The 17,054-nt window shown below is 42.8% G+C and overlaps 1 protein-coding gene across 1 annotated transcript in view; it reads left to right on the top strand.

Moving 5' to 3' along the window:
• The window catches only part of FAM180A (family with sequence similarity 180 member A), a 32,441-nt gene extending 30,183 nt beyond the window's left edge, over positions 1 to 2,258 (top strand). Inside the window, exons 2-3 of the mRNA XM_074983798.1 lie at positions 819 to 919; positions 1,914 to 2,258. Of these exons, the coding sequence (XP_074839899.1) occupies positions 819 to 919; positions 1,914 to 2,258 (446 nt within the window). The remainder of the gene's footprint in view (positions 1 to 818; positions 920 to 1,913) is intronic.
• Positions 2,259 to 17,054: the final 14,796 nt, after the last annotated feature.

The raw sequence follows: 17,054 nt of genomic DNA, 5'->3' as shown, positions 1-17,054 counted from the left end.
AAATTAGGATTTTAAGGATTTTTTTCTTAACTTTAAATTTTTATGTTTGCAGGACTTTATCAGATGGGTGTCAGATAACAATGAGAGTCAGAAAATAATATGTGACAAATTGAGATTCAAAAAGTTCAACATCTGTAACCGTTAAACCACAAATTGTTAACATCACATCTCACAATACACAACAGCAATATCCAGAAATCAGACTGAAATAAGCAGCATTTTTCTATCTTTCCCTGTCTCTACATTTTGATTATTGTTGATAGAAATGTTCTTTGACAGGTTGTATGTGGTGAAATCAACACTTACTGTTAGCCACTTGCAGGCCCCCATAAACTCTGCTGTAGCCTGCAAGAAAATTGTCTGGCCTACCATTACAATGTGAGCAGTACAACAAGGGTAGAGTGACTTCCTAACTATATATGTGGCAACCCATGTCCTTTCCCCGTTACAGTCTTAGCTTCCCAAATGGTGGCTCCTTTCTGGTCCTGGATCGGAGGGAAAACATCTGTCATATTATTGATATTTGTATTGTGATAGTGCTTCGGAGTTCCAGTCTTGGATCCTGGACTCTATTGTGGCGGATACTGTACAGACACAGGAGACAGACACAGGATGTCCCCTGCCTCAATAAGCTTACAGTCTAAATAAATGTTTACAACCCATGCAATGAATTTCCTTCCTGAGAGCAAAGTTCTTCCCTAAATGTATTTTCTGCAACAAACTGTACTTTGGTTAAAGCTAAGACTGAAATGTTCTTGGTTCCCTTAGTGTGTGCCACTTGCTGATATATGTCTTCCCTTGTTTTCTTTTCCCCCCAGCCACGCTTTTCCCAGCTGCTCAGCGGCTTAAGAGATCATCTTCTGCCCTCATGAACCCAGTCCTGCAGAACTCTCTGGATGATGTGGACATGCTTTTTGAGGTTCAGTGTCACATCCGCCCCATTTCACTCTATCTCTGTGCTCTGTCCTCAGACCTCAAACCTGAATTACTGAGCACTATGCCATCAGTTACCGTTAGCTCACTGCCTGGTACCAAACAGAGAGGGATTGGAGAAACCTATACTTTTAAAAGGATAAAACATCCCAGTTTGAGATTCTCGGAACATGTACCTTCCACAAAATAAAATATCCTTGACTTTGACAAACATGTGATGCAAAGTGAACTTGATGTAAAACAAAACTTTCTATGAAGTTAAGTCCCCTCAGCCCTTGGATAAGCCTGACATTGTCATTCGGAGCTCAATAAACGAAAGCTCTGTTGGACTTATTGGGAAAGTAAGATCCGAAGGCAATGTCCCTGTGTCTTCTGAACATACCCTTTCTCTGCCCCCAACCAGTAACCATACAGCCATTTTGATCCCTTAATCTGCAGCATCTTGTCATGAATCAATGCTTAGCACCACAGTAAAATACCTGCTCGTTCTAAGGTGCCCAAATGAAAAACAAACCTCCATAGACAGCGTGCCTGAACCTGCCGTGTACAGAGAAAACAAATACTCTGTTCAGGTTACATTTGAAATAATTCTGGTGCTTTGACCCTAGCATAGATTGCAAAGTCACTGTGTGATCTGCCACAATTCAACATGACTAGAAAAGGTCCTGAACTAGAAAAGCAAGGAGTAGGCCAGTGTCAGGACGTGTTGGCAAAGTAGTGTAGTGGGCCCAGAACTGGGAGAGCAGAAGTTAAGGCACAGCATGTAGAGGCTAGAACAATCTTCAGACCCTGTAGTGTCTGCAGTAGTGGAATTGTAGAGAACGGTTTGCACAGTGTCTTCCTACTCTAGCCAAGTTTTATTAGTTCTTTGCTTGGCTTTTACCAAATAAAAGAAATAAGAACAAGCTCTAAATTCATGTTTATTCACTTTAGAGACTCTCAGAAGATAAATACCTTTTTGTGTTCTGCTTTTGTGCCAGTTTCTTTTAGCTGAGCTTGAAATTGACAAAAGCCTGAAGATCTCCATCAAAGATGAGGAGCTGGCTTCAATGAGGAAGGCCAAAGAATTTGACACTGTTTGCAATGACGTTATCCCCAAGAGCATCACAGAGATTCGACGGTTGAGTGCCAGGCTGTCTGACTACCCGAGGGTCCTAAAGAAAGAAGATTTTGAAAGAACAGTATTGACCATGGTCTACACCGCCTACAGGGCAGCTCAAGCTCGGAAGCACCAGAAGGGCTCTTGGGCTGAATCCTTTGTTAGTCTATATAAGGTCCTGAAAAATGACTTGATGTTCTCATACAACAAAAAGCCATTGCACTGAAGGGCCTTGTACACCAAGAATGCAGCAATCTCTGTTGATAGAATGACATAAAAACATCCACCACTTTTTTGTGTAAACAATTGAAAATAGGTGCAGTGAAAGATTCTTTATTCCCTAGCGCCGCCTAGTGGTATGCTCTTATAGACACATGTTAAGCAGGGAAAACATCTAAACAAAAAAGAAGTTCCACTTTAAAGACTAACAAAATAATTTATTAGGTGAGCTTTCATGGGACAGACCCACTTCTTCAGGCCATAGCCATACCAGAACAGATTCAATATTTAAGGCACAGAGAACCAAAAATAGTAATCAAGGTTGACAGAAAAAAATTATCAAGGTGAGCAAATCAGAGAGTAGAGGGGCGGGGGGCGGGGAGTCAAGAATTATATTAAGCCAAGTATGTGAAAGAGCCCCTATAATGTCCCAGAAAATTCTCACCCCAGTTCAAACCATGTGTTAATGTGTCAAATTTGAATATAAAAGAGAGTTCAGCAGTCTCTCTTTCCAAAGTAATGTGAAAATTCCTCTTCAGTAAGATGCAAACTCTTAAGTCATTAACAGAATGGCCCACTCCATTAAAATGTAGGCTGACCGGTTTGTGGATCAGCCGTGTTTTTATGTCTGTTTTGTGCCCATTAACTCTGTCTAAGAGAGTTTGAAGTCTATCGGTTTCAGTCCCCAGAATCCATTCTGATGCGAACAAAGGACACTTGAATTAATGAGGTAGAAGGGAATGTGTGTGTGTATAGATACAGATATATTTAAGGTTATTTCTAAAGGATGGAGGAAGGGCATGTTTAGCTGACAAGCTTTAGGTGAAGTTTTGAAACCCCTTTTCCTGTTTTGGAAAGTAGTAGGTATTTGGAAGTCTCATTAAACAAGTCCATCCCTAGTGTAATATCACTGAAGTTAATGGCTTTATGCCTGGGATGATTTGGGTCTATTCTGTTCTGGGGGGTGAAAGGAGACTATTCTGAAAAGCAAGCTCAGAAGGAGTATGTGCTGAGGAAGCCTGTCTACAAAAAAGATTGTAGCTTTGCTGCCATCTAATGGGGCGTGAAAAGAGAGAGCTGCAGACCCCTTATAAAATGACTAATAATCATGGCAATTTAAGCTTGGAGAATACGGCAAGAGTAAAATCATCAGTATTCTTGTAAATAAAACTGGCTGACTTATTTCCCAGTTATTGGCACCCTATCTTAATCTTTTGTTCACATGCATTTGATTAAGCCAGTTTTTATTCACAAGAATGCTGGTTTGTGAAAGGTCACATTGTTATTTGTTTGGGCATTCTCCCCAGAAGAACTCTCACCACCAGTCTATAAAGCTCCTTCTATTATTTGTTGATGGCCCTGAACAGGCAAATGTCTATGTAGAACTGCACGATGAGAGCTTAAATTAATTTAACTATTATACATTTTTCAGTTTATACATGTAACACGTGGCTAAACCAAGCTCCTCTTTCAGAACGTCCCTGAACTTCATAAAGAGTGGAAAAAATCCATATTCGGAGCATTACTTTGCAGCTTGGCTCATTTTTGCTTGTAAATTACTGTGTGTTGTGTAGCGTGTGTCTTCAAGATAATCTTTGCTCATTCAATCAGGGACCAGTCATGACATTCTGTATGAGTTAAGAGATCAGCCCTCAAGTAATGGCTTTGCTGCACCATTCTGGGAACCCATGCTCACACACTGCACAATCTTGCGGTTTACTCTATATTTTCTAGGGGGCATGGGATGGGAGGAAAGGGGAGCACCCATTTATGCCTCCTTAAAAGCAAACACAAACCTAGGTTTTTTTTTTCCCCTTTAATTACACAACTAGGTAATTTTATAATTTGCTCAGAGGGTGCAGGGTGGGGAGGGTGGGAGGAGGGTAATTACCATGAGTGTTCACCCTGCTTTTATTCTATGCTCCTATTCCATTCCCTAGAGTGACATCTATGGGGGGAGACTGGAACTAGAGCATTCAGGAGTGCTTTCCACAGTCAGTGATCCTATCTTCTCCCAACTCCATCTCATCCCCCATAAAAACAACAAGGACTGGGGTAGCAGGTTTTACGCAGAACTGACTTCACAAAAAGGTCTCCCCCTGCCCAGGTGGTACTTTACTGCACACCGAGATTGTCTGCCCAAAGCATCATAAGACTCTTGGAAAATCATCCATAACTACATTGCTCAGAACATCCTGCCACGCCCTGGGGAGTACTATACTTTACATATGATGTGTTATTTCTTTACTGTTCAATTGTTTTCTTGCTTTTATCCCCTGTCCCTGCCCCAATTTCTGTGGATAATGCAGCAAAAGAGAAATACTGTTGTGTCACTCAGACTGCCCTTTTATTTAATATAGAATCATCAATAAAGTAATAAAATTATAACTGAGAACAACTTGACTGTCAGTTGTATTTGCTGAAGGAAGAAACTCCACTGTGGGTATGTGGCAACTTGCAGATGTAACATGCCCCTTTGTCAGGAGCTGCTTTGTTATTTAACAACCCTGCACCATGCCGTCAGTCCAGGATACCTTTTAGTTTGTGGAGCTCCATTTGCACAAAGCATTACCATTAGAGATGGGCAGGAAATACTGTTTTTATTGAGCAACCTATTCCAACACTTGGAAATTCATTTTCATTTTCCATTGTTTCAAAAAGGTAAAAAATATTCATTTTCATGATGCAATGTTGTAATATACAATATATATAATGCATGTAAAATAGTATTAAAATTAATATAATAGACAAAATGAGACAAAATATTTTGCCTTAATGAAATTAAATATTTCGACATTGCCACAATGAAATGAATCATCTGAATGTTCTTCCATCAGAATTGTTGTTAATTAACGTGTTTTGACCAAATATTTTGATTTTGATCAAACTGCATTTTCTGATGGAAAATATTTCTGTGGAAAATATTTCAACCAGCTTTGATATCCACACTGCCAGGACATCTGGATAAGTGGCTGGGTCTCTATCCCTGTAGAATAGCAACAGCCAAGTGATCAGCCTCACAAGTGGTCAGCAGCTCACATAGTTTCACTAAAAATGGATGTTTGTGGCCTGTTGGAGTTAAATAATACATTTGACAATCACCATGCTCTGGCTGTGTAGAGGCACAACCTCCTCTGGAGGAGTGGAAAGCATGAAGCAAATGGCTCAAAAGCCCCATGTGGTATGTGTCCTCCCCCTAACCAGAGGACAAAGAACTATGCTTAGAAACAAAGGTAGAACACAGAAGAGGATAGAGTGCCTCATTTTGGAAGAGAAGTAAGAAATGAGAAGTACAGTTCCCTCACCTTTCCTTCAGCTGAGAGGGAGGGAGGGGCCTGAAATTAGTACACTGGAGCACTCTGACTCCAGAGAGTCCTCCCCTCACAACACCTCTCCTAGACTTGCTCAGACACGTGCTCAGAAGTTCATCTGACCTTCCAGGGGAGAGAAGTGAGCATTATTGTCATCATTATTCCTATAGCTCTCTTCTAGCATCACTTGGGTAAAGCATGGAATATTTTGGCTCTCTCTATCTTGGTGTTCCACCCACTGACTGTGACTTACAAACAAATTTACTGCTCTTCTCCAGTGTGACAAAGATCCATTGTCTTGAGAGACTTCTGTGCCATCTCCTCAGTCATGCAATGGACTGAAACACTGCTCCCTTGTGGAAGTATCATGGCCCAATTGTATTAAATATACATACGGCATCTTCAGAGGTCTCCTTAGCCCATGGAGCAGAGCAGGAACATATGAATATTTCACTGCAGCATCATTTCTCATTCTGGATTTACCCCAGAAAGCTGACCTGCATTATGTGCAGCCATTTGCCTCTGGGAAAAGTGGCTGTAAAAGTCCTGCCTTGTGAGAATGGTGGCCTTTTACATCCTCCGGCACAAGTGTGGTTGACAACACAGGTGCAAGGCAGTGGAGCACATGTCCCTCTCTCTTTAGTTCTTGACCAGAGTGTGCGTGGCTCTCAGATTCTGTAAAGTGTGGGGGTAAGAGGGGATAACTGACCTCAAAGGGGTACAAAGAGAAAGCGAGTTTTTTTCTTTCCACTGTTGTGTTCAAATATCAAATAGCAAAATATCAGATATGTTATCTTTGATGTGCAGTCTCCCTTTACAAGCCCACCTCTCTTCATTGCTGCTGCCCTGTGTCCTTCATCTCCATTCCCTTACTCATTAACTTCTTCAGACATCTGTGGAAGAGGGCTGCAGCCGTGGGGAACGGAGTAATGCCAAGCCTATGGGTGCTCATAGGAGCGCACAGGAGGAAAAATAATTTGTCTTCATTATTGGTTGAGCTAAGCCCCTCTGGCCTGCCAACAGGAGCTCACACCCAGCCTCCCACTAGTAGAGGTGCAGAGACAGCCGGCTGGGTTCTGCATGTTCATTTTTGGCACAGGCTGCCAGTAGGCCTGTCTGGCATCCAGAGGGCATGGGGCAGATGATGAATAATTTGCACCTTTTTTTTGGAACTGCATTTACTGTGTGGTTCCCCAGGAAATCCTGGATACTTGAGATGTGAACAGTCCCACAGACACCTACAGGCTACGGAGGCAGCATCCAGTGGATTCAACGTGCTTCTTACATCTCAAGTACTGTCAGCCCATTCCTCATTAATGATATCAAGCTTAAGGCTAAAAGGCTGAGCTCATGGAGGTCCTCCTAGAGCTGAACCATTAGACCCCTGTGGCTGGGGAACATTAAGTTCTGAATTTGCGTCTGATTTCCAGGGACTTTGGCTGATGTTAGTGTGTACATAGGCACAGATTGGATCACATCCCTTATGAATTAATAACCCCCATGAATGAAACAACAATGATTATGGAAGAGAAAGTATGTTCTATATAAAACAATGTTTGTTTACTTAGCAGCGGTGCCTGGGCCTTGAAATAATCACACGGCTCAGCAACTAAAAAAAATCTTTTCTTTGTGAGAGGAGGTTATTCATCTTCTCAAGCAACCTGATTGGCTTTTGGATGGTGGGCGGAGGCTATACCATTTTCCATCCTCCTTACTGGTGAACTGTAGTTGGACAAGACTTTTTCACAATTTTGTTTTTTTTTAGCTTGAGACTGAGGCTTATCTTTGCAAGAACCACTGCCCTATGAATTCCAAGCTGAAGAAAAAGTAGGGGAAAGGTAAACTCAAAGTTGAAAAGAAAATTATAAGTGGGAAATCTGAACTGACAGCATCACCAAAAGCAGGAAGAGGAGAAAAACTTTAAAAAGACTACTGCATGTTTCCATCCGTGCTGCAAACTGTTGCTACTAACAATTTCCGAGCAAGAAAAGAAAGCCAGTGTGGGAAAACTCAGGCAATAACATTAATGAACAGAGAGAAGAGAGACTTTAGAGCATAACCATAGTGGGAGGAGGGCTGTGCAGGTATCAGACTTGGCTTACCAAAACCAAGACTTACGTCACTGAAAACCAGATGATGGAAGGAACAGGGGCTTTATAAAACAGCAATGAGAAGGCAATGCAGAAACTTCCCTGATTCTGAATAAAATCAATCAGTACGAAAAAGACCACTATGCTCCAGCTTGCATACTTCTGTAGGTTATGGTGTGACAATCACAAGGATATACTCATAAGCCCTACATAAACCTGAAAAAAGGTCAGCAAATTTGACAGCATTTCTTTAAAATTAAAGAAACAGAACAAATCTCTTAACAAAGAAATTTCCAGGGTTGGGAGGTAGGGAAAAGAATTGGCAGGTCAAAGCTGAAGAAGGACCTGGAGCAAAAGTAGGAGCTTCCGCGGAAACCAGACAACTCCAAGGAGGAGAGCAACCAGGGAGTGAAGCATTATGGCACTGGTGAAAGAGCTCCTCAGGGCCAGAAACCTGCTGCTGGTTGTCCTCATTCCACTTTTGCTGCTTCCTCTACCACTCTTATACCCCAGTAGTGTAAGTACACTATTGTTTCTTTTTTTAATATAGCCTGTGCAGAAGATGGATAAGGAGAGTGAGAGTGAATTGCTAACCCTCCTGGACAGTTGCTCTCCAATTAGTGCTGCAGGAAAGTGGGGAGCAGGGGAGGGGAGGCAGGAAAAGGAAGGGACTTAGCAATTATTCCTCCAGGGCAAGGAGCTGATGTCCCTTGGTAGAACGTTCAACATATGCTTTATTTAGAATCAAGAGTAATAGTCTCCATAGCAACAAAATGTGATGTCACAAGCAATGGTGAGGAATCAGGACTGAAGCTGAAAAACTTCTGTTTTCAGGCAAATGTTTTATCAAATACAGTTTTTTAAAACATGACAAAAATTCAGACTATATATGGCAGATACACAGAATTATTTTTAACAAGAATTCTTTAAAAAATTGTATCAGGTATCATGAGGCTCAGGGACTTTCAAATGAGACTGAGTTTTTAATAGGGCAGCTGTAAAAATGCTGTAAAAATTGGAGCCAGGATTCAGTGATAGAAATGTAGGAATGTGCCCAGCATTTACTGTTACATATCAGATCTTGGTTTCTCTAGTCCAGCATTACACTTCTGGCAGTAGTTAACAGCTGAAGGCTCAGAGAAAGGCACAACAGCACAAAATGGAGGAATTGTGGCCGGGGGCAGGGGTGAAGACTCTGGTTTTTATTTGTGACATGGCCATGTACTCCATGCCCTTGGTCAAGTCATTTTAAGTCTCTCTGCCTGTGTTTCCCCATTTGTAAGCTGGAGGATTATAATGCTTCTCTGCCTCATAGGCGTTGTCGAGGATTGATTTGTTAACAATTGTGAGGTACTGAAAAATCTATGGTGATGAACCCCATAGAGATGCCTATAAATAAATAGACATCTGGCCAGTGGTGCAGAACCTTATGTTGGGAGAAATATTCCTTCCTGACTCCTGCTAATGACTAACTCTTCCCCCACAGAATCAGGAGAATTTATTACTATAGGCATAATATTACCGAGCCCTTTTTGTAACAGAGCCATAGCATTGTATGATAAAGAAGATCAGGATTCACCAAATGGGACCATTCCAACACCAGACAGCTTAGTCACTTTTATTGCTCCAGATTTCAAGGCAGAACACTGATAAACTTAGTCAACAAGATACTATTCAAGTATTGTAATGTAGTTTTCATCTGTTGCCCTCTACTGAGTGTAATTCCTCCTTAAAACTCTAAGATTCAATTAGTCCTTCGCTGACTTTTGTCCTGCTCCATTAACCAATGATCTTCTTCTTCTTCTTTTCTGTGGCTATTGTAGTTAACACAGGATTTATGTCTCTATCAGCTGCTGGCCAAATTGACAATATCAGTCCAACACTGGAAATAACATTGGGTTATATAAATTACACAACCCTGCCTAATGCTGCCAGACTCACTGCCACACTCATTCCATTCACTCACTCATGGCCTTTTTCTCTAAGAGGAGGAGGCAGTGCTGGATGCTCTAAACAGACAGCTCAACACAGGGTGCTGATAGGACGCACTAGGATCCAAAGGACATGTTCTAAAGGCCAAAGCTTGTGTGCTTTGGTTCGTATTAGTTCCATCTGTCATGAATTAAAGAAAGGAAACAGACGGGGGATGGGTGAAGCAGGGGAATGATGGTCAAGATGTGGTTTTCATTCCTAGCACCAATCACTGTGATCTTGTGTAAGTCCAAGATCATCAAGAGTCTCTCAAGTTTAGGTACACAGATGGAGAGAGACCTATCTGCCAGCTAGTGCTGAGCACCCAACCTTTGGCAAATGGGCCTCTCAAGCTCTCTCAAACCAGGCTCTCAAAAATCCTGCCCACCCTCAAATTTCACTGTCACTTCTAAAAATCTTGCCTTATGCTCCCCATCTGCAGAAAAGGGTAATGCCTTCTTACTGCCTTGGTCTGGTGGGAGGCACCTTCATTCATGTTTGTAAAACGCTTTGCCATCTTAGAAGATTCTATAATGCTGAACAATGTAATCATCATCTTTAGACAGGAATTGTAACATGACTGCCCACAGTCCTGCCTCTCTTCTTCCACAGGGATAATGGAAGTGGTGCGATCGCCAAAGACTTCTCTCTCTCTCTCTCTATCTATCCATATAAAGACATATAAAATACCACTCCACTGTATTCTCTTCCATGCCTCTCTGCAGCTATGGATTTAACAGCCTCTTTGTGCTCTATGAGGAGAAAAGAGAGGGTGGAAAGAGTTAATACTATTAACACAATCCCACTTCAGTATTACTCACTCTGGTTACCAGTAAATAAATAAATAGAAGTTAAATTGAAAAGATTAGCATGGTTTCTCATAGAAACAAACTATGTGAAAGCATCTGCAGAATAAATAGCCCAAGCTCCTAAGAAGCTGATTAAGTCTTCAGCAGAGATTATCATGCAGCATTTATTGTGAATACTTTTCTCCCCAAGCACCTACTACTCAATTCTTTGTGTTTTTTAAAATAGGTTTTATTCTTTGTTTGGAAATGGAGGACAAACTTGTTTTTAGGAACCAAAAAGCATCCCCACTCACCTCTCCCTCTACCCTGTAACAGATTCAACTTTTTCTCCATCCCAAGCGAATTTTTACTCTTACATGTTTCTTACTTGTTTAGAGACCATAAGCAATGTACTTGTAGCTGTCTTGGTTCCAGGATAGGAGAGAGGCAAGGTTAGGGATGTAATATTTTTTATTGTGACAACTTTTATTTGTGAGAAAGACAGAGGTCTGCTTTATGCCCTGAACATTATATGTTTTTGAAAGAAGTAGTTTAGAATCAACATATCAAATTAAGATTATTTTGGTAAAGACCATCCTTAAGCTTTTACTTATTTACTATAAGCAAAACAAAACACTCCTCCACCAAGATGCTCACTGTTTCTCCCATAGGACTTTGCAAAGTTGACTCCATCAACCAAGGATTAAACAGAGACCGGGAGTGGCTCGCCCCTTACAAAAGCAGCTTCTCTGTCCGGGGTCTTGATATCTCCACATTAGACTCTGACAATGGGCCCACATCCCCCTGTCTGAACAGATCTTGTCAGCTTTGGCCCTCCCTTTTACTGGGACCCCACTTTTTAAATACCCCCCTGGAAACCCCTTCACAACTCAGGCACCTGATGCAGCGGGTCTTTGCCCACAGAAGCTTATGCTCCAAAATATCTGTTAGTCTATAAGACGCCACAGGGCTTCTTGTTGTTCTCATAACCTCTAGGTCCCTTTCCACTGTACTGCTGTTTAGCCAGTCAGTCCCCAGCCTATGACAGTCCTTGGGATTCTTCCGCCTCAAGTGCAGGATTCTACACTTCTCCTTGTTGCACTGAATCAGATTTCTTTTGGCCCAATCCTCCAATTTATCCAGGTCACTCCGGATCATATCTCTACCCTTCAATATGTTTACCTCTCCCCCTAGCTTTGTGTCATCCACAAACTTGCTGAGGGTGCAATCCAGTCCCTCATCCATGTCATTAATAAAGATGTTGAGCAACACCAGCCCCAGAACTGAGCCTTGCAGCACTCCACTTGAAACCAACTTCCATCCAGGTATTGAGCCATTGACCACTACCCAGAAGTTAACTAATAAACATTTCAGAACTACGTTAAATGTCTCCTGGGTGTTACACAGGTTCATACATTATATTATATAAGTGTACAGTGTTCTTGTTGTCAATAATGGGGCTGCACTAACGAAGGAGTAAACAGAGTTGTATTAATTTTAATGGAAAGAGATTGGAAAGATCCAATACGTGTTAAATGTAAAGGGGGAAATTTGCCAACAGATATTTTTTTAAGCTTCTAAATATAATTGTGAGCAATGGAGACAATAACAAAGAAAACTATAAAAATGTGTTTAGTGTTTAAGTATTTTGCATTACTTTTTCCTTGTACATACAAGAGATCCTTTTTCATTTTTTGCCCCACATTTTTGCTGCTGTCACGGCCACATCATAGGTGTAAATCAGTATCAACATGCAGATCAACCTGGCATCTTGATTTATGACTTGTGAACAGTTCCCATTTTTTCCAAGGCTGCCCCACTCAATCTATAGGACTGATCCAAAGCACTTTGAAGTCACTGAAAGTCTTTGGATCAGGACATATATTAGCCTTTCCATGAGATTATAACAGAGAGGTAGCCATGTTAGTCTGTATCCTAACAAAAGCAGCCCTGTAGCACTTTAAAGACTAACAAAATAATTTATTAGGTGATGAGGTTTTGTGGGGCAAACCCACTTAGAATCATAGAATCATACAACAATAGAGCTGGAAGAGACCTAAAACAGCCATCAAGTCCAGCCCCCTGCCCTAGACAGGACCAAACCCATCAGAGCAGCCTAGCCAGGGCTTTGTCAAGGCGAGACTTAAGCACCTGCAGGGATGGAGACTCCACTACTTCCCTGGGTAGACCATTCCAATGCTTCACCCCCCTCCTAGTGAAAAAGTTTTTCCTAATGTTCAACCTGGACCTTCCCAATCGCAACTTGATACCATTGTTCCATGTTCTGCCATCCGTGACCACTGTGAACAGCCTCTCTCCAGCCTCTTTGCAACCTCCCTTCAGTAAGTTGAAGGCTGTTATCAAGTCCCCCCTCTGTCTTCTCTTCTGTAGACTAAAAACAGTCCCAATTCCCTCAACCTTTCTTCATAGGTCATATGCTCCAGCCCCCTAATTATTTTGGTCGCCCTCCGCTGGACCCTCTCCAGTGTATCCACATCCTTCCTATAATTGGGGGCCCAGAACTGGACACAGTACTCCAGATGTGGCCTCACCAAAGCCAAATAAAAAGAAACAATCACTTCTCTGGATCTACTGGCAGCGCTCCTCTTGATGCAACCTAATATGCCATTAGCTTTCTTGGCTACAACGGCACACTGTTGACTCATGTCCAGCTTCTCGTCCACTACAACTCCTAGGTCCTTTTCTACAGAACTACTACTGAGCCAGTCGGACCCCAGCGTGTAACAATGCTTGGGATTCTTCCAGCATGAGTGTAGAACTCTGCACTTGTCCTTACTGAACCTCATCAGATTTCTTGCAGCCCAGTCTTTCAATTTGTCTAAATCACTCTGGACGCAAGCCCTACCTTCCAGCATATCTACCTCTCGTAGCTTAGCGTCATCCGCAAACTTGCTGAGGGTGCAATCCAACCCCTCATCCAAGTCATTGATAAATAAGTTGAACAGAACAGGACTCAGAACTGAACCTTGGGGCACTCCACTAGAAACTGACCGCCATCCCAACATCGAGCCATTGATCACTACCCGCTGGGCCCAACCTTCTAGCCAGCTTTCTATCCATCTTACCGTCCATTTGTCCAATCCACATTCCTTTAACTTGCTGACAAGAATATTGTGGGAGACCATATCACAAGCTTTGCTAAAGTCAAGATAAATCACATCAATTGATTTTCCCCTATCCACAGAGCCAGTTATCTCATCGTAGAAACTAATCAGATTGGTCAGGCATGACTTGCCCTTCATGAATCCATGCTGACTATTCCTGATCACTTTCCCCTCCTCCAGGTGCCTCAAAATGACTTCCTTGAGGAGCCCTTCCATGATTTTTCCAGGGACTGATATAAGACTGACTGCACTATAGTTCTCTGGATCATCCTTCTTTCCTTTTTTAAAGATGGGCACTACATTTGCCTTTTTCCAGTCATCCAGGATCTTTCCTGATCTCCATGACTTTTCAAAGATAATGGCCAAGGACTTGTCAACGGCATATGCCAACTCCTTCAGAACCCTCGGATGAATTAGGTCCAGGCCCATGGATTTATGTACGTTTAGCTTTTTTAGATAGCTCCTAACCTGTTCTTTCCCCACCAAAGGCTGTCCACCTTCATCCCACAGTGCATCACTTATCGCATTAGTCTGGGAGCTGTCTTTGTCCGTGAAGACAGAGGCAAAGAAAGCATTAAGTACTTCAGCTTTCCCTACATCATCTGTCACTGGGTTACCTCCCTCATCCAGCAGGAGCCCCACGCCCTCTCTGATCACCTTCTCCTTGCTAACATGCCTGTAGAAACTTTTGTTGTTATCCTTCACATTCCTCACGAGTCGCAATTCCGGTTGCACTTTCACCTTCCTGATAACTGCCCTACATTCTTGAGCCATACATTTATACCCCTCCCTAGACATCTGTCCAAGTTTCCACATTTTGTAAGCTTCCTTTTTGTGCCTAAGTTTTCCAAGGATTTCCCCAGTAAGCCAGTCTGGTCTCCTACCATATTTTCTTCTCTTGCTGCGCATTGGGACAGTTTCTTTCTGCACCTTCAATAGGGCTTCCTTAAAATACTGCCAGTTTTCCTGGACTCCTTTTTCCCTTCATGGTAGCATCCCAGGGGATTCTGCCCATCAGGTTCCTGAAGGAGTCAAAATTGCTTTTCAGAAGTCCAAGGTGTGTAATTTACTGCTCTCTTTCCTTTCTTTGGTCAGGATCCTGAAGTCTACCATCTCATGATCACTGCTTCCGAGGTTGTCACCCACCTCTACCTTCCCTATTAGTTCCTCCCTGTTTGTGAGCAGCAGGTCAAGCCACGCACGACCTCTGTTCGGGTCCTTCAGCGCTTGTACCAAGAAGTGATCCCCAATATTCTCCAGAAACTTCCTGGACCGCTTGTGTACCTCCATATTAGTCTCCCAACACATGTCAGGGTAATTAAAGTCCCCCATGATAACGAGAGCCTGTGATCCAGAAACTTCTCTCAGTTGTCCAAAAAAAGCCTCATCATCCTGATTTGGCGGCCTGTAGCAGACATCAATCACCACATCTCCAGTGCTGCCTACACCACTAAGCTTGACCCATAGATTCTCAACAGGCTTTTCTCCCTCTATATACTGGAGTTCCAAGCAATCATAGTTCTCTCTTACATACAGTGCAACTCCTCCTCCTTTTCTCCCTTGCCTGTTCTTCCTGAACAGTTTATACCCTTTCATGACAGGGCTCCAGTCATACAAGTCATCCCACCAAGTCTCTGTTATCCCAGTCAAGTCATAGTTCTTGGACTGGGCCAGGGCTTCTAATTCCTCCTGCTTGTTCCTCAGGCTTCTGGCATTGGTGTACACTCCTTGAGATCTGGAAATAGTGCTGTACTGGAAATGGTGCTGAAAGTGAATTGACATAACAATTATATAACAGAGACATACAGAAAAAAAAACTTGAAATGAACACTGACAAATCAGATACATAGGACAGAAGAGAGGTGAAGGGTGGGATGGAGGGGTGAGAGAAAATTACTTACTGCAATAGTAAATTACATAACTTGCCTGAGATCAGTGTGAATATCAAAGGTGGGGAAGCTGTCTTTGTAATGTGGAAGGTAATTGCTATCTCTATTAAGACTGAGTCACAAAGTATTGAATTTGAACATAAACTCTAGTTCACGTTTCCCTTTGAATTCTGGTGGTAAAGCTCTGTTCTTTTAAAATTCATATTATCATGGGATTGTGTCAAAGGGTGACTGATCTTTCAATTGGTGCTGGGTCTAGCCCCAGCTATGGCACTCTTAGGTTTGAGAGAGCTGACAGCTTCAGTGGGCTGCCCAAGAAGGTGGAGGGGGGGGCATCTTTGCAGCCCCAAAAGGGGTGGGGCCTCAGTGGAGGGATTGGGGCCAGAGCAGCCAGTCCACAGTAGCAGCAGCAGTGTCTGGAGCCCAGGGGTCCTTTGAATTGATGGGCCCTGAGGCAACCACCTTCTTTGCCCCCCTCCTCCCCGTCCCTCAGTGGGCCTGCTGAGCTCACCTCCCTAGCTGTAGAAAATCAGCAGTCAGCAGAGAGGCAGAGTGTGGTGGTAAAATGAGGCTTTGGCGGTGATAAAAACAGAACTCTTGGAATAGCCAGGGGACATGAGGCACCACAGCAGCAGCACTAGAACCTGCTTGCTGTGGGGTGGGAGAAGCTGACTTGAACCATGGCAGGGCAGCTGTGAGGTCCCTTAACAAGGGAGAAACACTGCATATGCTACAAATCATAGAATACTAGGACTGGAAGGGATCCTGAGAGGTCATTGAGTCATGGCAGGAGCAAGTACTGTCTAGACCATCCCTGAGAGACATCTATCTAACCTGCTCTTAAATATCTCCAGCGATGGAGATTCCACTGCCTCCCTAGCCAATTTATCCACTGTTTGACCGCCCTGACAGTTAGGAACTTTTTCCTAATGTCCAACCTAAACCTCCCTTGCTGCTGTTTAAGCCCATTGCTTCTTGTTCTACCCTCAGAGGCCAAGAAGAATGAGTTTTCTCCCTCCTCCTTATGACACCCTTTTAGATACCTGAAAACCACTATCATGTCCCCTCTTAATCTTCTTTTTTCCAAACTAAACAAGCCCAATTCTTTCAGCCTTTCTTCATAGGTCATGTTCTCTAGACCTTCGATCATTCTTGTTGCTCTTTCCTGGACCCTTTCCAATTTCTTCACTTCTTTCTTGAAATGCAGTGCCCTGAACTGGACACGATACTCCAACTGAGGCCTAACCAGCGCAGAGTAGAGTGGAAGAATGAATTCTCGTGTCTTGTTCACAACACATCGGTTAATGCATCCCAGAATCAAGTTTGCTTTTTTTGCAACAGCACCACACTGTTGACTCATATTTAACCTGTGGTCCACTATAACCCCTAGATCCCTTTCTGCCATACTTCTTCCTAGACAGTCACTTCCCATTCTCTATGTGTGAAACTGATTGTTCCTTCCTAAGTGGAGCACTTTGCATTTGTCCTTGTTAAACTTCATCCTGTTCACTTCAGACCATTTCTCCATTTTGTCCAGATCATTTTGAATTTTGACCCTATCCACAAAGTTGGGGCAGGGCTGTCCAGTAATTTACCCGGGGGAAAGGATATGAGCCTGAGAAGCCAAAG

Source organism: Carettochelys insculpta, chromosome 1, assembly GCF_033958435.1.
Source record: "Carettochelys insculpta isolate YL-2023 chromosome 1, ASM3395843v1, whole genome shotgun sequence".
Lineage (NCBI taxonomy): Eukaryota > Metazoa > Chordata > Testudines > Carettochelyidae > Carettochelys > Carettochelys insculpta.
The sequence above is the reverse complement of the archived record's forward strand: the minus strand, read 5'-3'. Positions and strand labels throughout refer to the sequence as shown.